Here is a 19,835-nt window from a genome sequence, read left to right on the forward strand (position 1 = left end):
TCCAGAACTGTGAGAAAATAAATTTCTGTTGCTTAAGCCACCCAGTCCGAGGTATTTTGTTATGGCAGCCTAAGCACATGAATACGCTACATGACGCCTTCCCCACCTTCCCACTACCAGACCAGTGTCTCTGCTCTGAATGTTTTTTTAAACATAAGATATAATCAAACTAATGGATCTTAGATCTACAAGCCATTGTATGGATATTAGGCCTGTAGTCTTGAGTTGGAACACTCTAAAAATATGTTGTTTCATTATTTCCCTTTATATCCTTGGAATTTATGGCAAATAGTATGAAACCTGATTATTTTTGTATTTATATATGTGTATTATATGAAGCCATAGCAACAACACAAAAACTATGGAGCTAAGCACTTCCTATCATAGTAGTTCCCTCTTTCTGTGGGTTTACTTTCTGTGGTTTCAGTTACTAGTGATCAACGCCATCTGAAAATGGGTGAGTACAATACAATGAGATATTTAGAGAGAGGGAGACCACATTCACATAACTTTTTTTTTTTTTGAGACAGGGTCTTGCTCTGGCCCAGGCTGGAGTGCAGTGGCATGATCTCGGCTCACTGCAACTTCCGCCTCCCAGGTTCAAGTGATCTTCCCACCTCAGCCTCCCAAGTAGCTGGGATTACAAGCATGAGCCACCACACTTGGTTAATTTTTGTATTTTTAGTAGAGATGGGGTTTTACCATGTTGGCCAGGTTGCTCTCGAACTCCTGAGCTCAAATAATCTGCCCGCCTCAGCCTGCCAAAGTGCTGGGATTACAGGTGTGAGCCACTGTGCCCGACCTCACCTAACTTTTATTATACTAAATTATTATAGTGGCTCTATTTTATTATTAGTTAGTGTTTTAATCTCTTCATGCCCAAACGTGCCTAAACTTCATCAGAGGTATGTATGTGAAGGAAAAAATATAGTATATATAGGGTTTGGTACTATCCACAGTTTCAGGCATCCACTGAGGATCTTGGAACATATTCCCCCACAGATAAGGGGAGACTACTCTATTCTAAAACAGTAGATGTCAGCACTTTTGGGGTCGTATCTCCCTTTGAAAATGTGGTAAGCCATCTTGCCACATTTGCAAATGCATGAGTATATGTGAAACTCCATGCATGTGTGCACACACAGACACACATACAAATTCAGGGTGTTCACAAGTTCCCTTTTCTATCTGTGGATGTCCATAGTCCAGTGTCGTTTTAAAGTTAACAACTCTTGTCCAAAGAAGGCAATAATAATCACATGACCCATAAAAGGGCCCAGGCCAACCCACCTGCCAGGCCGAATTTGCAGAGTAAAGGGAACATCCACAGTGCCCAGGTCCACATCATCTCCAGGTTAACCACGAAGGCTGGGGAGAGAACAGAAAATGACATCAGTCAAGAGTTGGTTTGCTTCATATCTCTTTTCAAAAGGTCTATTTCCAGTGGCAAATAGATTCGGGGGATTTTGGAGGGAGGAAGGAGCCTATTTTATTTTATTTTGTTGACTATCATCACCTAGATCCTTCATAATTACTCCATCAACCCCAGTCAACATTTTAAAGATTTGCAATTACAACATGTTTTCCTTCATCCATAGTCCACTCGGCTATGTCTTATGAAAAGTATGCCAACTACCAAGAATATGCTCCAGAAAAAAAATGAGTCTGTGCAGCTCTGAGGCCATCCTCTGGCCCCTGCCTCAGTGCCTAGGCCCTCCAGCCAAATGGAACAACTCACAGTTTCCTCAAGCACCATGCTATCTCACATCTCCATGCTCTGTGCATGCCCACAGTGCTCCTTTCCCCTTATTTCTGACAAAGTAATCATCTTTCCAGACCCATTTCAAAGCTCTCCTTCCCTAAGACGCCCTCTCTGAATTCCCACACGGAGTTGCCAGTCAGTCCCTCCTTTGTGCCCCACGCTCCACTATATCATGTGTCCTACAGCATCTGCCACAAGAATGGTGGTCAGCAATTTACCTGACGACTTTCCTACCTACAGGGACCTTCTTAAGAGTGGAACCTCTCTTCTTCCTCTTCGAAGCCTTGGTATCTAAGGCAGTGCCTGGTACCTGGTAGACAATACTGTTTGTGGCATTTACTTGTTTATTGGAACAAAAAGAATGCTAGCTCTTCATCTCATCTAAGATGAGATGGTGGGATAGTCTAAGAATAAAGCAAATGTAAAACCAGTCATTCATTTCAGGAAGAAATAAATGATGTTATATTTTCATCTGCCAAATGATTATAGAAAAAAAAAAAGAAAAGGGTTCTTTACAAAATAAGTTACTTTAGAAAAATGTGCATGCAGGATTTCTGGAGAAAATTACAGAGATAACGTTTTCTTACACATGAACCAACTGAAATCCTTAGCGAATTGGAAATGCCTAAGATAATAAAGCAGAGTGAGAACTTGGAGCCACAATAATAAAAACACCATGATGAAATAATAAAAGACTGGTCACACAGCAGCAAGTGCTGGTATCACTCAGTAGCAGTAGTTTTCCTCTCAAGAGATAGCCATTTTGATTTAAATGGGTATATAACTCAAAGGGAAACATTTTAATTTTTCAATAAAGAAAAAATGTGTCTTTAAAAATAACTATGACCCTAAGAACATTCTTTTTTGTGTCTAATTATTCAGGATGTTGTCTTAATTTTCTCCATCTGTGAGGCAGAAGACATGCCTTTAGTTCTAGTTCACATTATTTACAAGTCCTAAAGGCACATTAAAAAGGAAGACTATGAAAGCCAAGATGCTGGCAGTCTTAATAAGTGAATCAATGAATAATGATGGATGCTAAACTAAAACTGTTATTCTGGCAAGTGGTTTTGCATTTAAAATCCTATCAATATTAAATGCTGAATAAAATATTAAAATATTTTTAAGTTAATGGTAATTATTGCTTGACTCCTTTACAATAAAAATACTCAGCTATTATTTGTGAAATTAAAAAAAAAAACCTTAGAAAAAAATCAACAGTACTAAATCATCCCAGAGACAAAACTGGAAAAGTTACAGTAGTTGAAGAGTGTAGCATTCTAGAAATTGAGACTGCCCGAGTTGTGGTCCTGGCCCTCTCACAAACAAACTGGTGACCTCAGGCATTCTTCTATGCTTTCAGCACTGTCCCAGCCATGTGTTAGATGCCTGGAATCAAGGAAGAGCACATCTCTGACCTCAAAAAGCTCATATTCAAGTTCAGTGATTTTTAACAACGGGAAGGGGGAAAAGGATGGAGAGGATGGCAGTGATATTTTTGGAAACTACCAATTTCAGAGTGAGCTGCTGTTACCGAGGACTTTCATGTCATATTTCTGCAGTGGGTTTGAACAGAAATGGGTTGAGAACCACTGGTCCACTTGCAGAGACAGAAGCCTAGACAGTAGTCTCACATATCATAGAGTAAGTGCTGTAGTTACAATAGTGCAATGAGCACAAAGAGCATCCAAAAACAGAAATGAGCTAATGACTGTGGGAAGTCAACAAGCTTTGCCATTAGGATGAAATCTCTCATTCTAATGCTTGCTTGTCCTCCACAGCCTTTCCCACTTTCTCCTCTCACACTAGAGAACCACCACAAAAAGGACTGCTTGCTGGTAAAAAATGTGAACAAAGGCCAGGCGCAGTGGCTCAAGCCTGTAATCCCAGCACTTTGGGAGGCCGAGACGGGCGGATCACAAGGTCAGGAAATCGAGACCATCCTGGCTAACATGGTGAAACCCCATCTCTACTAAAAAATACAAAAAACTAGCGGGACGTGGTGGTGGACACCTGTAGTCCCAGCTACTTGGGAGGCTGAGGCAGGAGAATGGCGTAAACCCGGGAGGCAGAGCTTGCAGTGAGCTGAGATCCGGCCACTGCAGTCCAGCCCGGGCGACAGAGCGAGACTCCGTCTCAAAAAAAAAAAAAAAGTGAACAAATGCTGGGTGCACTGGCTCACAACCTGTAATCCCAGGACTTTAGGAGGCTGAGGTGGGCAGATCAGTTGAGGTCAGGAGTTCAAGACCAGCCTGAGCAACATGGTGAAACCCCATCTCTACAAAACACACAATAAAATTAGCTGGGCATGGTGGCATGTGCCTGTAGTCTCAGTTATTTGGGAGGCTAAGATGGGAGGATGGCTTGAGCCCGGGAGGTCGAGGCAGCAGTGAACTGTGATCTCATCACTGTACTCCAGCCTGGGCAACAAAGTGAGACCCCGTCTCAAAAAAAAAATGCAAAAAGGTGAGATGCCTCCCAGGGGCTTAGAAATAAGTCCAGTTGAGAGTTCAAGGTGATTCTAGTTATCTGTGGTGGGTAGATGTGCAGTTGATAAGCTTGAGTTCATTCAGGACTCCAGTCAAAGAAATCTGTGTGTAATCTCAAAGAGTTGGATTTGGAAAACCTTCACTGTCATTTAGTTGCAGGAATCTACTCAACTAATTGTATCCTAAACAGAAGACTTTGAGGACAGAAAGGAAAAGTCAGCTTAGAATGTAAAACATTGATGGTTAAAAAAGACAGAAGCTGGCAGTTTTTATCCAGTACTATCTATGAAAGGAAATTATGAAATTTCCTGTCACTGGAGCAAAAGACTCTGACAGGGCAGCCACAAGACCTCACCACAAACCTGATGAAAGATACTTCAAAACCCCGAATCCCTCTTTCTGATTGCTCTGATTCTCTGATGCCCTCTCTGATTACTAATTTAACGGAAGGAGGCTCTGAACAAAGAATAGGAGCCTTCCAGGCATTAGAAAGACGATTTCTTGCCGGGCGCGGTGGCTCACGCCTGTAATCCCAGCACTTTGGGAGGCCGAGGCGGGCGGATCACAAGGTCAGGAGATCGAGACTACGGTGAAACCCCGTCTCTACTAAAAATACAAAAAATTAGCCGGGCGCGGTTGTGGGCGCCTGTAGTCCCAGCTACTCGGGAGGCTGAGGAAGGAGAATGGCGTGAACCCGGGAGGCGGAGCTTGCAGTGAGCCGAGATCGCGCCACTGCACTCCAGCCTGGGCAACAGAGCGAGACTCCGTCTCAAAAAAAAAAAAAAAAGAAAGAAAGACGATTTCTTATTGGTTTCAATGTATCAGTCTCTTGAAGACTTAAATGAGGTGAATCAGCCTCCCCAAATCTGGGCCATAAGAAATTCCCAAAGATTCTGCTGTGCTCTTGAGGAGAACCATCAACCATTTCCTGCATCCCTGGGTCATCAGCCTTAACTTTGAAATGCAGCAGTTTTGAATAACTGGTCTTCAAAAAGAGGTCATTTCCTAGAAACAGTCTCACATTGGTGGGATCTCATTTGAGTACAGCATTTAGCAGAGCTTTAAAATCTTCCAACAACACTACAAATATGCCATACTGAACTAAAGGACTCTTAGAATATACAGTGATGCCACTTAAGTAACTAGTGGTGTCCTATGTTTAAAGATGTTGGCCAGGCATGGTGGTTCACGCCTGTAATCCCAGCACTTTGGGAGGCCAAGGCAGGCAGATCACTTGATGTCAGGAGTTTGAGATCAGCCTGGCCAGTATGGCAAAACCCCATCCGAATGAAAAATACAAAAATTAGCTGAGCAAGGTAACCCACACTTGTAATCCCAGCTACTCAGGAGGCTACAGCAGGAGAACTGCTTGAACTCAGGAGGCAGAGGTTGCAGTGAGCCAAGGTTGTGCCACTGCACTCCAGCCTGGGTTACAGACCAAGACTCTATCTGAAAACAAACAAACAAACAAACAATACAAAACAACAACAAAAAAGATATAAACCTAGTAGCAGCTACTGTTTGGAGACAAATGACTGCAAACAAATCCAACCACTTATTACTGGTTACCAGCAGTGGCTGGGAACACCACGAGAAGAAAGCAAAGACGGGAGCTACTGCCTCTGCTGGGAAACGCTACACATTTCAGCATGTTAAATTATCCCTGCCTCCCCACATCCTGCCTCACAGGACCAAAGAAAAGGAAATAGAATGTGGCTGTTTTACTCCCTTGCAATCCCTCATCAAATGGATACCTCACAGGGTGCTCTTTGGCCATTCAGTTCCCATTCAAGGCTGTGTCCTGGATGCTGAGCTTCATCTCATTTCACTTGTACAAGAATGTACCACTACGCGATTTTCCTAGGGCTTGCCTTCCTTTGGTTCATTCATCCATATGTTCACTCAACTATTATTTGTTGATTCGCATTTTGTGCCAAACACTATCTCCTGCAGTACAGAACTGGGTTTTTAAAGAATGGCAACCCAGGAGTTCAAGACTAGTCTGGGCAACATAGCAAGACTCTGTCTCTAAAAACATTTTTTTTAAAATTATCTGAGCGTCATGGTGCACCTGTAGTCCAAGCTACTCGGGAGGTTGAGGTGGGACAATCACTTGAGCCCAGGAGTTTGAAGCTGCAATGAGCTATGATCATACCACTGCACTCCAGCCTGGGCAGCAGAGGGAGACTCTGTCTCAAATAAAAAAATAAAAAATGGAAAAGAAGAGGGAGTAACTTCTAGGGCCAGCACTATGGCCATAAGTTCAAGCACCTGTAGACTCATAACACTGAGAGGGAGATAGCCAAGCGATGAGCTGCCCAGCCTCCCTCAGTGCCTCAGAATTCCTCGAGACCCACAGGACTTGGTTTATAGTTTTACTTTCACTGATCAAGTAGAAGGGTACCCTGTTCTCAGTCTCTTTTAAATATTTATTTGGAGCTTGCAGTAATGATAATATAATAGTCACAATAATAATGGCCTTAGATTTACAAGCACTTTCATGTATATTATCTCCTTATATTCTTGTCACCCTTCAGGTAAATGAGACATATTTTTATATTTTCTATTTATAGTTGCATATTTTATATTTTATTTATTTCTTTTTTTTTTTTTTTTTTTTTCTGGAGACAGAGTCTCACTCTGTCACCCAGACTGGAGTGCAGTGGTGCAATCTTGGCTCACTGAAACCTCTGCCTCCCGGGTTCAAGCAATTCTCCTGCCTCAGCCTCCTGAGTAGCTGGGACTACAGGCACCCGCCAACACGCCCAGGTAATTTTTGTATTTTTAGTAGAGACAGAGTTTTGCCATGTTGTCCAGGCTGGTCTCAAATTTCTGACCTCAGGTGATCCACCTGCCTTGGCCTCCCAAAGTGTTGGGATTACAGGTGTGAGCCACTGCACCCGGCCTGCATATTTTAAATTTTATTTCTATATTATGTTTTAGGTTAAACCAAATGAAATTGCTATTTTTATTAAGTCAAAAACAGTTAAATATTGGCAATTTCAGCCTAATAAAATAATGACATCCTTACTTTTTGGATGAGGATATTGATTATATATACATTGCCCAAGATGAGATTATGAGCTGTCAGATGACTACCTCCAGGTTCAAAGTCTATAAACCCATTTGGGTTGTGGGCTGCCTTCATTTAAAGAACATTCTGAGACAGCCAGCAGTGAGACTGGCAAAAGCACTATCATGATGGAACAGTGAGAGCCTGTAAAGTGCTAATTACACCATACAAATTACATCCTGTACTTCTAAAAATCCCTGTAGGCTTTGTATTACTCATCTCTAGATTACGGATATAGAATCGGAGGCCAAGAGATATCATGTAAATGGTCCAAAAATAATAGTTTGTAAGCAGCATAAATGAGATTCAAACTCACGACTGTCTTATTCCAAACCTGAACTCTTTCCACTAAAATCATGTGGTAGCTATTAGTGATTTACTCTCTCTCAGCTCTCCTGCCATGAAATACCAGTACACGCAAGGGTTTTCCTCTGAATCCTCTAGGTCTAATTTTCTCTAGCCTAGAGTTTCCTGAAAGATAAATCCATTATTTCAGATATTCCCCAATCCTTCACCTCCAACACTCATGATTCTCCATTCTGATCTCAGCATTTTAAAATAGATATGCCTGCCAAAAGATTAGATTCCCTTAACTATCAACAACCAGTTCAAGGAGTTCATGTGATGGGTCCGACCCATAATTTCACTGAAGAAAACAGAAAAAGACTTATACAGAGTAGAAAAAGATGATTTAAATGATCACTCTCTGAATGCTTTGGCACTCACCTTCACATACCAGGGGATGTTCCACAGATGTTCTGCTGGCTTAAAGGATTTGCATCAAAGGCAACTCCAACTCCCACAGCACGAGTCAGGACAGGAAGAACAATCTGGACTTTAATTTATCCACACTAAGATTTGGGAGTGTTTCCACTCTGTCTGGGAGCTTTTCTTGTGCTTTTAAGCCCAGCCCAAGTCAGAGTGGCACTTACCCACTTATGCTGGGAAATGGATTGCATTATTGTTAACTAAAAACAAAAGCAAAAACAAAAACACTCAACTTTACAGAAAAAAAAAAAAGTATCATCTGAAAGACCAGAAATAGCTAAAAGAAGTGAGTAACTTTTAAATTTTCTCTTCAGGAAGTCCTTACAAATGTGGTAATAGCTGAAACATTGAGAGCATCTTTAGCTTGAAATGAGAAATATGTAATCATATAACTGTCTTTAGACAATGAAGGAGATGAAGGAAAGAAAATAATGGTAGCTGATTCAAAAAAGAGGCTTACAAATTCTTATTTATATCTAAAGGAAAAACACTGAACTGAGAAACAGGAGCTCGAGCTTAACCACTAGTAATCATCATAATTAATAATTAATAATTACTGTGTGTCAGGCATAGTACTAACAACTTCACATTAATTATCTCTTTTAATCTTCACAACAATCCTATAACATCAGGAGTATTTTTATTCCCACTTTACAGGCAAGGAAACTGAGGTCAAAACAATAAGCCACTTGTCCTACATGGGTGGTGGAGCCAGGACTTGAACCAAGGTAGCCTGACTCTCAGTTTCCTAGCAATCAAAGGTTTAAATTAGATTATTTCTAGGATCCCTTCTAGTACCACAATTTTGCAACCTTTTGTAACAGACTGACAAAACCACAAAGAAATAAATAGACTAGGGAAGAGATTATGATGCAAAAGGAAAGAAAACTAAGCTTTAAAACAAGCTATGGTTTCCAGCCCCACATTTTAATTCTTAACCCATCCCGCATCTTCCTTAGGCAATGTTTCACTAAGCAGGAGGAACAAGGGGGAGAAAGAGAGCTAGTCTTTTACTTAGCAGATTATAATTATGAGATATTTAAAATTCTGGCCAGGCGTGGTGGCTCACGCCTGTAATCCCAGCACTTTAGGAGGCTGAGGCAGGTGGATCACCTGATGTCAAGACTTCGAGACCAGCCTGGCCAACATAGCAAAACCCCATCTCTACTAAAAATACAAAAAAATTAGCTGGGTATGGTGTAAGGCACCTGTAATCCCAGCTACTTGGGAGGCTGAGGCAGGAGAACCGCTTGAACCCAGGAGGCAGAGGTTGCAGTGAGCCAAGATCACGCCATTGTACTTCAACCTGGGCAACAAGAGCGAAACTCTATCTCAAAAAATAAATAAATAAAATAAAATTCTATTATAACATACTCTATAGAAAAGCTAAATGCTAGCATAAAAATAGCAAGCATTTCTTTAATTTATTCAACCAATACCTAGTAAACACCTATTACATGCATAACACTTCACTAAAGGTGTTGTGTATTAAATAGAATTCTGGTTAAGACATGACCAATTGAGCATATACATTTGTCTCCACTCTCTCAGGAAACTCCACAAAAAATATAGTAAAGATATAGAACCGCAAGACAAAACAAATGGGAAGAGACAACAGCAAATAAGAGATGTCAACAAATCTTTGGAAAATGAGAAATGAATCAAGCCATAACTGAACTGGTAAAGATGAGAAAGCAGAAACCTAAAAATGCCTAATAAGGTTGCCAACAAGAAGCAAACATAATTTTGCCACGGAATCTCATATGGCTCAGGAATTGGAAACACTAGGTAGGTACAATCAAACCTCATTACTCACAACTTCCTTATTTGTGAATTCACTTACTTGCTAGGAATTATTTGTAACTCCCAAATCAATACTCACAATATTTTGCGGTCATTCACAGACACATGCCGTGGTGAAAAACTTGAGTTGCCTGATGCACATTCCTAGCTGAGGTGGAACAAGCTGACGCTCTGCCTTCCTGTCTCAATTTTCATACTGCATGCACAAGTCTTTTCATGGTCTATTTAGTGCCATGCTGGTTATTATTATTATTTTTTTTTGCAATTTTTTGCCTTTTATAAGTGACTTTGCTGTTTCAAATGCCCCCCAAGCAGAGTGCTGGAGTGCTATCTGGTGTTCCTAAGCACAAGAAGGCTGTACCTCATGGAGAAAATATGTGTTAAATAAGGTCTATTCAGGCATGAGGCATAGTACTGTTATTGGCCATGAGTTCAATGTTGATGAATCAACAATGTATATTAATTAAGGTGTCTTTAAACAAAAACACACACAAAACAAGGTTATGTATTGATTAGTTGACAAAAATGTTGTGACCAGAGGCTCACAGGCACCTAACTCTATATTTCCCCTACAGAGAATAATTCAGTATTTTCTTTCTTTCTTTTTTTTTTTTTTTTTTTTTTTCCTGAGATGGAGTTTTGCTCTTGTTGCTTAGGCTGGAGTGCAGTGGTACCATCTCGGCTCACCGCAACCTCCACCTCCTGGGTTCAAGTGATTCTCCTGCCTCAGGTCAGCCTCCCTAGTAGCTGGGATTAGAGGCATGCACCACCACGCCCGGCTGATTTTGTATTTTTAGTAGAGATGGGGTTTCTCCATGTTGGTCAGGCTGGTCTTGAACTCCTGACCTCAGGTGATCCACCCACCTCGGCCTCCCAAAGTGCTGGGATTACAGGCGTGAACCACCATGCCGGGCAGTATTTTCAAATTCAGTGTTTGTGGCGACTTTATTGAACATAATTGCCAGGAATAATGAGAATTGACTGTACCTCTGAAACAAAAATCATAAGATTGGTTGAAAATCTGATAAAGAAACAGACTACCTAATCCTAACCCCACAAAGCCAAATTCATTAAATTTCTCCCATCCCAACAGCAGATGGGGGGAAAAAACCTGAAAGAAAGGCAATGCAGAAAGCAGAATATTTTTTTAAAAGAAACTATTACTTAAACCTTCATAGAAAATAAGAAAAAATGTTGTATCCACAAAATATAAATAGGATACTATGATAAAGGCCTAATTAGAGAACAAGAACTCTTGGAGATTCAAAATATGAGAGCTGAAGTCTAAAGGCTAGAAAATAAAGTTGAGGAAATCTTCCAGAAGATAGAAGAAAAGACGAAGAGATGAAGAATAGCCAACATCTGACTACTAGCAGTCCAGAAACACAGAACAGAGGAACGGAGGGGGAGAAATAATGAAAGAAGTGATACAATAAAATTCCCAAGAATTGAGGAGCATTTGTTTCCACATTGAAAGGGCCCACTGTAAACAGCATAATAAATGAAAATAAATCTACACTGAAGTACAAAACAGTGAAGTTTCAGAATATCAAGAATAAACAGAAAAAAATGTTTCCAGATAGGAAAAAAAGTAAGTCATATATAAAGGATCAAGGATGAGAATGGCTTTAGACTTAATAACAAAATCAGAAGCTAGAAAGCAATGGATCAATTCCTTTATAACTCTAATGGAAAATTATTTATCACCTAGGATGCTCTACCCATCAAAATAATCCGTCAGAAAGAAAGGTAAAATAAAGTTCTTGGAACTTCGCATTTTCCAGCATGTTTATCTCCCATGTTTTTGAGATGTTAGTGAAAAAAGTGACTACCAAAACAAGAGCATAAGCCAAAACAAAAAGGAAAAATGGGCTCCCGAAAACAGGAAATTTCAAATATAAGAGAGAGAACTCCAAGAATGGTGGCCAAGGGAGATCCCAAGATGACAAGAATGCAGCAGGCTTGGAGAGCAACTAGCCCAAGTGAGGGGCAGGCGCCAGGCTCAAGGAGGGATATTTCCAATGAGAAAATACATGGAGAGGACCCAATGGATGTGACAGATGTTGAAACTTGAAACTTGAAAAGTTTTGCAGCGCTCTTGGAAAGTTTGGAGAAGGATGAGTAATAGGCTCAGTAAATTAAGGAAACCAAACAATGGCATAATTATTAATTCCAGGAAAAAGACAATGTTATATAAGAAAATATATTTAAAGTCCAATATGTGGCTCAGCTATGAATAACTACAGAATCACAACAACGAAAACATTAATGGATTTAACAAAAGTTATAACTATATTGAAAGGATGGGGTTAGGAAAGGATGCACATGTATGTGTGTTTGTGTATAGGATTGGTAAGACACTTCAGTCTTTATCTTCCATAGTAAGTAAGAAGTCAATGGATAATGTCTAAAATTGAAAAAATTTTAAAATTGCAGTATAAGCATGTTCTTTATAGATATGGAAATAAACCCCAGAAAAAAAAAAAAAAAGCTAAAAGAATTGAAAGTGATTTTTTCTGTAAAGAAAGTTTAGCAATGGGAAGGGATGTAGCACTGTATTGCTGTTACTCATTTTAAGTCTTGGAGTGCCACTTGAATGTTGTTACACGTATTACTTTGATAAAATGTAAAATTATATTTTAAAAGTGAATTAATAGGTGAATTAACAAGTGCTCTCCCCATGAAGGGAAACAGATGTCATTCTCAGTCTGACACCTCAACCATTTCCTCCCATGAGGAGCAATGTTGTGATTTGTTGTGTGGTGAGAGAGTCTAGATGAGGTCTTTTGTTCGTTTCATTTTGTTCTTTCTTTATTCCTTGTTTGTTTTGAAAATAAGAAAGTCATAGAAAGAGAGTTCTAAGACAGATAAATTGGTTGATGGATGGATAGTGTTTCCCATTTGAAGTGGGCTTTGAGGTGCAGCCCCTGAGGCAGCCCCCCATCTCATGCCTTGTTAGTGGAAAACATAGTAAAAGCATTTTAGATGCCTTTGATCCAGGAATTCCACTTTTAGACATTTATCTAAAAGACATAATCATGGAGTTTTCCAGAGATATATCATCAAGGATGGTCACCATGACAATGCTTATAAATACCAAAACAGATAAATTGTCATTTGTTTTAAAACCCAGAGCTTTTTGGAGAAATGGTTGATTTTAGGACTTGAAAAAGGAAAATACAGAATGTACCTGGAGTATCTTTGTAGTACCAGAAAGTAAGGAAATGTTGAAAAAGCAAAAGGATAGAGCATATCAAAGGGACACAGGAACCAATCTGAAAGAACTTACAGTCAAAGCCAGAACAATTTAAGCAAAAAAGTAAACAATGTATACTGGATTATAATCCAAAGTATAAAATAAATATACATTACTTCATATTAATATTAATAAATGATTGAATAAATAAATGTGGAAGAAGAGACTAATTTTCCTTACAGACACATTCTAAGTGATCTGTAGATGCTGCTCTCTTTAAGAAGTGAATGAAGCTTAACTCCCTCTCTTCTCCCACCTTCAGGGTATGCTAGACTTAATGACTCACTTCCAAAGAACAGAGTTGGGAAAGACAAAAATAGTATTTTACAGTGGAGAAACCTGGCAAACACCACCTTAACCAATTAATGAAAGTTAGTATCACCAGTGATGTTATATAGATATAACCAACCCCTGATATGATGTGACAAGAAAGGTATTTCATCTTTGTGGTTTCTTTCCAAAAACCCACAAGCCCAGTCTCGCAATGAAGAAAACATCAGAAAAACCCAAGTTTGAGGACATTTTACAGGATATCTAGTCAACACTCTTCAAAACCGTCAAGGTCATGAAAACCAAGGAAAGACTGAGAAACTGTCACAGACCAGAGGAGACTGGGAAGATATGATGACTCAGTGTAATATGATAGCTTGCATTGGATCCTGGAACAGAAAAAGGACATTAGTGGAAAAACTGGTGAAATCCAAATATAAGTCTAGAGTTTGGCTAATAGTAATGTACCATTCATGATCTGCTTTTTAGTTTTGACAAATGTACCATAATAATATAAAATGTTGCCATGGGGAAAACAGTAAGGGGTATTCAGGAACTCTCTGTATTATCTTTGCAACTTTTTTTTTTGGTGGGGTAGGGGATCAGAGTCTCGCTCTGTCACCCAGGCTGGAGTGTAGTGGTGCGATCTTGGCTCACTGCAACTTCCGCCTCCTGGGTTCAAGCGATTCTCCTGTCTCAGCCTCCAGAGTAGCTGGGATTACAGGCATGCACCACCATGCGCGGCTAATTTTTGTATTTTTAGTAGAGACAAGGTTTCACCATGGTGGCCAGGCTGGTCTCCAAGTAATCCACCCACCTTTTGGCCTCCAAAAGTGCTGGGATTACAGGTGTGAGCCACTGCGCCCAGCCCTATCTTTGCAACTTTTCTTTGTTGTTGTTGTTGTTGTTTCTGTCACTTAGTCTGGAATGCAGTGGCGCGATCTCGGCTCCCCACAACCTCTGCCTCCCAGGTTCAAGTGATTCTCCTGCCTCAGCCTCCCAAGTAGCTGGGATTACAGGTGCACACCACCATGCCCAGCTAATTTCTGTATTTTTAGTAGAGATGGGATTTCACTATGTTGGCCAGGCTGGTCTCAAACTCCTGACCTCGTGATCCACCTGCCTCAGCCTCCCAAAGTGCTGGGATTACAGGTGTGAGCCAGCATGTCCAGCCAACAACTTTTCTATAAATCTAAGTTTATTCCAAAATAAAAAGTTTATTTTAAATTCCAGAAAGTATAATAGGTCACCTGCTTGAGCACACAGGTTACCCAGAGTACTGGTACTAGTATTCAAAATCAGAGAATATTTTGTAACATCATAAAATATAGATTTTTTTTTCCAAGATGGAGTCTTGCTCTGTCACCCAGGGTGGAGTGCAGCGGCATGATCTCGGCTCACTGAACTCTGCCTAGGTTCAAGCGATTCTCCTATTTCAGCCTCCCAAGTATCTGGGATTACAGGCGCATGACACCACACCTGGTTAATTTTTGTATTTTTAGTAGAGACGGAGTTTCTACTAGAGACATGTTGGCCAGGGTGGTCTTGAACTCCTGACCTCGTGATCCACCCACCTCAGAATTTTAAAGCTAGAAGGAGACTTAGAAATGAGTCTGCACCCTTCACTTTTATAGATGAGAAAACTCAGTCTCTGATTTGCCCAAGGTAAATCATTAGCAGCAGAGCCAAGATTAGAATTTATCCAGGTCTTAACGTTCCCAGTTAAAATGTACAGAAATACTATGGGGTCAATTCCTATTTTGGAGAGGCAGAGAACCAAACAATAGGAATCAGAATAAAAAAGTTAAGAAATCATTATGCCTTCAATATTTACAGCTGGGACTTCCAGGTTCTGGTTCCCCATGTAAGGAGCTTAAACAGCGTAACTCTGTCCTAACAACAAGTAAAAAGTTAAACTGAAAATCAACAATTCTTCTTAGATCCATCAGAGAAGTGAGGTCACTAGAAAAACCACTGTCCCCAAAATTGGAGAGACAGACAGGTGGATATACAGAGAATCACAGCTCACCAGAACACAAACCCATTTCCACAGGAACCAGTACCAGGGTAGGAAAACCTGAACTATCATTGTTAAATCACTCAAGGTTCAGTGTGGAAAAGTATAAGAGTCAAAAACTCCAGGGAGCCCAAGTCATAAAGAGGCCCTCACACTTTGTGAGTTTTACTTCCAGGAGCTCGTATGAGAACCACCAAGTTCTCATAGCAAAGATTAGAGAAAAATAGCAGGTAGCAGAGGGACAGAGGGGAGTAAACATTGTGAAATACACTAGAACATTTTGTTCTTCTTAACAAGGCCTGCTGTATTAGTCCGTTCTCACACTGCTATGAAGAAATACCCAAGACTGGGTAATTTATAATGGAAAGAGGTTTCCTTTATAAATTCCACATGGCTCAGGAGGGCTCAGGAAACTTACAATCATGGCAGAAGGCAAAGGAGAAGTAGGCACCTTCTTCACAGGGCAACAGGATGGACTCACTCATTATCATGAGAACAGCATGAGGGAAATAGCCCCCGTGTTCCAATTACCTCCACCTGGCCCTGCCCTTGACACGTGGGGATTACAGGGATCACAATTCAAGATGAGATTTTGGGTGGGGACACAGCCAAACCATATCACCTGCCCTCAAGAGAAACTATTTTACAAGAGGCTAACCTAATGGGAAAGAAAATACTCCACTATAGCCCCCTCTTGCCATCCTGTACCACCTAAGGCAGTAGAGAAAAAAAGAAAAACTGAGGATCATTTGTGAAGTTCACAGTCCAGAGGCACAGGCTCACTAAAAGACTGAGACCTAATCATAGGGCTGTCAAACACTTCCTCTCCCTTCACATCTTACCATTACCTCACTAAAGGTCTGTTTACCCCAGTTCCTTTTACCTAGTACATCATGTTCACCTTTCAACAAAATGTTATAAGGCATACTAAAAGGTAAAAAACACAGTTTAAAGAGACAAAGCAAGCATCACAAACAGACCCTGATATGGTAGGGATGTTGGAATTATCCGACTATAAATATAAAATAACTATGATTAATATGCTAAGGGTGAGTGGAAAAAGTAGACAATTTGCAAGAACAGATGGATATCATAAGCACAGAGTGGAAATTCTAAGTAAGCATAAAAAAGAGATGCTAGAGGTTAAAAACACTATAACAAAAATGAAGACTGCCTTTATTAGGGTCATAGGTAGACTGGACATAGCTGAAGAAATAATTTCTGAGTTTGAGGATGTGACAATGGAAACTTGCAAAGTGGAAAAGCAAAGAGAAAAAAACTAAAAATAAACAACAGTGTCTAAGAATTGCAGGACAACTGCAAAAGGTGTAACAGACTCATAATGGGAATACCAGAAAGGGAAGAAAGAAAAAAGAACAGAAACAATATTTAAAGCAGTAAAAACAGAGATTTTCCCAAATTAACATCAGACAACAAACCAAGGATCCAATAAACTCAGAGAACACCAAGTGGGATAAATTCCAGAAAAACTACACCTAGGTATATCATTAAAACTGTAGAAAATGAAAAATAAAACTACTGTTTTTCACTTACACATAAACAATATTAATCAGATACATTGTTATAATTATTATTACTTTAAACAAACTGCTATCTGTTAGGTCAAGTCACAATAAGAAAAATAGAAGTGTTTCTTTTACCTTCACTTATTTCTTCTGTGATCTCTTCTTTTCCTTATGTAGATCTGAGTTTCTGACTCATATTATTTATCTCTCTTGGAAGAACTTTTAACGTTTCTTGCAAGGCAGGTCTACCGGCAACAAATTATCTCAATTTTTATTTGAGTTTTTATTCCTCCTTCACTTTGAAGGATAATTTCATAGGATAAACAATTCTAGGTTGGTGGGGTTGTTTTTCTCTTAACACTTTAAATATTTCATTCTACTTTCTTCTTCCTTATATGATTTCTGAGGAGACATTGGATGTAATTATTTTTATTTATGCCTTTATAGGAAAGGTGGTTTATTTCCCCCTCTGGCTCCTCAGCATCACACAGTATACCATGTAACAAACTTGCACATGTACCCCATGATTCTAAACTAAAAGCTGAAATTACAAATAAATAAAGCAAAAAAAAAAAAAAAAAAAATCATGAATTAGCAATGGCCATGCTTGCACCAAATATATACCAAACACTTCAATAAAGAAAGCTGCAGAAGGAAGACTGCATTTCACACACACAAACAAAAGGAAATAAAAGAAACCCGCTTTAAATATAAAGACACATATAGATTAAATATAAATGGATAGAGAAAGAGATATCATGCTAACACTAATCAAAAGAAAGTTGAAATAGCTGCCTTAATTTCAGAAAAAGCAGACTCCAGAGCAAGAAAAGTTATCAGGGATAAAGAGGGACATTATATAATGGTAAAGGGGCCAGTTCTCCAAGAAGACATAACAGTCCTTAATTTGTATGCATCTAACAACAGAGCATCAAAATACATGAGGCAAAAACTGACAGAACTACAATGGAAAATAGAAGAAATTCACTATGACAGGTGAAGATATTGACATCCCTCTATTGGAAGTGGACCAACCCAATAGGCAGAAGATCAGCAACTACATAGTTGAACTCAAAATTCATAGCTGCAGAATATCATTATCTTCATTCTGTAAATAAGAGCAGGAACTCACCGGCAATATGTAAGATCTGCCACAGAGAACTTAACAGGGAGTGGAGGACATATTTCCCACCACTGACTGCACTACTTCCTTCTAAAGCACTCCAGAAAAATATGACATGTTTCTCTTTCTGGAAATCATTAGAAAACGTTGTTCACTTCCTGCAGAATCAAGCAATGTTTTCTGAAATCCCAATTTTCTTTCCACCATGATTTCTGGGACCACAGGAAACACTGTGATAAGATTGCTAAAGAAATAAATGCTCCCTCTCCTTTTTCAAATCTAATTTGGTACTGATAATGTAATTTGGGAATCCTAACTGCACCAACCATGGCTAAGATAAACATGTAAAGTGGATCCCCATGTGTGGGCACATGCATGCAAAAGGGAAGATTAACCTGAACAGAATGGGTGGTGGGGACAACTTGAGAATGCAGGGCCTAAAGAAGCTGGGCTGCAGAAACATGCTGATGAGGGCTAACATAGGTTGTGGCAGCAGCAAGGTGGGGCAGAGCTGAGCATGTAACAGAGAACACAACAGGGTACAATCGCAGACGAAACTGGCTGGAATGGACAATTAACACAATTGAATCAAGTAACACTAAGGCTGGAAGGGGAGAGATTCAATCCACGAAGCCCAGACTTTCAACGCAATTCCACAAACATAACTCAAAGTTGGATCCTGTGCTTGACACCGTGGAAGCAAAACTGAGTAAGGAACAGGCCCCACCCAGGAAAAGTCCACAACTTAAGTGGGAAAACGGACATGTAAACAAAGTGCTATAAATGAAAATGGCAAGTGCTGTCAGAGGTGTGTATAAAATGCTATGGGAAATGGGAAAGGGAAGTCATTAATTCCACCCTAAGTGATGTGAGTCCCTGAAAGTTACTTAGAGAAAGGGACATTTCAGCAGACTATGTTAATTGAAAGTAAATGTTCAAAATGATAAAGTGACAAGTATTCCTGGTAGAGGTGTGGAACAACTAGGCATTTACTGGCACCTGCAATGGGGCCTCAAAGCCATGCTGGTAGCCTTTGACTATACCTCGCATATAGTCCCATACACCTCCCACAGTGGGTCCAACAGTGGCCCACAGAAGATATGTCTACCTGGTACCCTAATATGACCTTACTTGGAATTGAGTCTTTGCTGATATAATTAAGGTAATTAAGATCTTGAAATGTGATCATTCTGGATTAGTGTGGCCCTTAATCTAATAACCAGTGTCCTTGTAAGAAACAGAAGAGACAGACACAGAAAGGCACAAGGAAAAAGCCACATGACTAAGTAGAGATTGGCATGTTGTGTCTACAAATCAAGAAGCACCAAGGACTGCTGGAGCCACCACAAGCTAGGAGAAGGAGAGGCATGAAATAAGGTCAGGGGCAGTGGCTCATACCTGTAATCCCAGCATTTTAGGAGGCTGATGTGGGAGGATTGCTTGAGGCCAGGAGTTCAACACCAGCTTGGGCAACATAGCAAGACCATCTCTTTTAAAAAAATTTTTTTGTAAAGAAAAACATGGAACAGATTCTCCCTCAGAGACTCCAGAAAGAACCCTGCTGACATCTTGATTTTGGACTTTTGTTCTCCAGAACTGTGAGAGAATAAATTTCTGTTGTTTTTAGCCACCAAGTTTGTGGTAATTTGCTACAACATCCCTAGGAAATGAAGAATACACCCTTTCATCAAGATAGGATCCCAGGTTACATGTGGTCCATAGACCTGGCTAAGTCACTGGATCCTCTC

The 19,835-nt window shown here is 40.0% G+C and overlaps 1 protein-coding gene across 4 annotated transcripts in view; it reads right to left on the reverse strand.

The window, feature by feature from the left end:
* Positions 1 to 19,835, reverse strand: part of LOC105499499 (interleukin 31 receptor A) — a 106,638-nt gene that overhangs the window by 66,700 nt on the left and 20,103 nt on the right. For 3 of the 4 annotated variants that reach the window (XR_011625017.1, XM_071098912.1, XM_071098910.1), the window contains one exon: positions 1,291 to 1,368. Coding sequence is in view for 3 of the 4 variants with exons in the window: in XM_071098912.1 (XP_070955013.1) it covers positions 1,291 to 1,348 (58 nt within the window). In the remaining variant the exon portion in view is untranslated. Of the gene's footprint in view, positions 1 to 1,290; positions 1,369 to 8,050; positions 8,248 to 19,835 lie in introns of those variants that run through there. The other variant, XM_071098911.1, reaches the window with a different exon arrangement.

The sequence above is a fragment of the Macaca nemestrina genome, chromosome 6 (assembly GCF_043159975.1).
Source record: "Macaca nemestrina isolate mMacNem1 chromosome 6, mMacNem.hap1, whole genome shotgun sequence".
Lineage (NCBI taxonomy): Eukaryota > Metazoa > Chordata > Mammalia > Primates > Cercopithecidae > Macaca > Macaca nemestrina.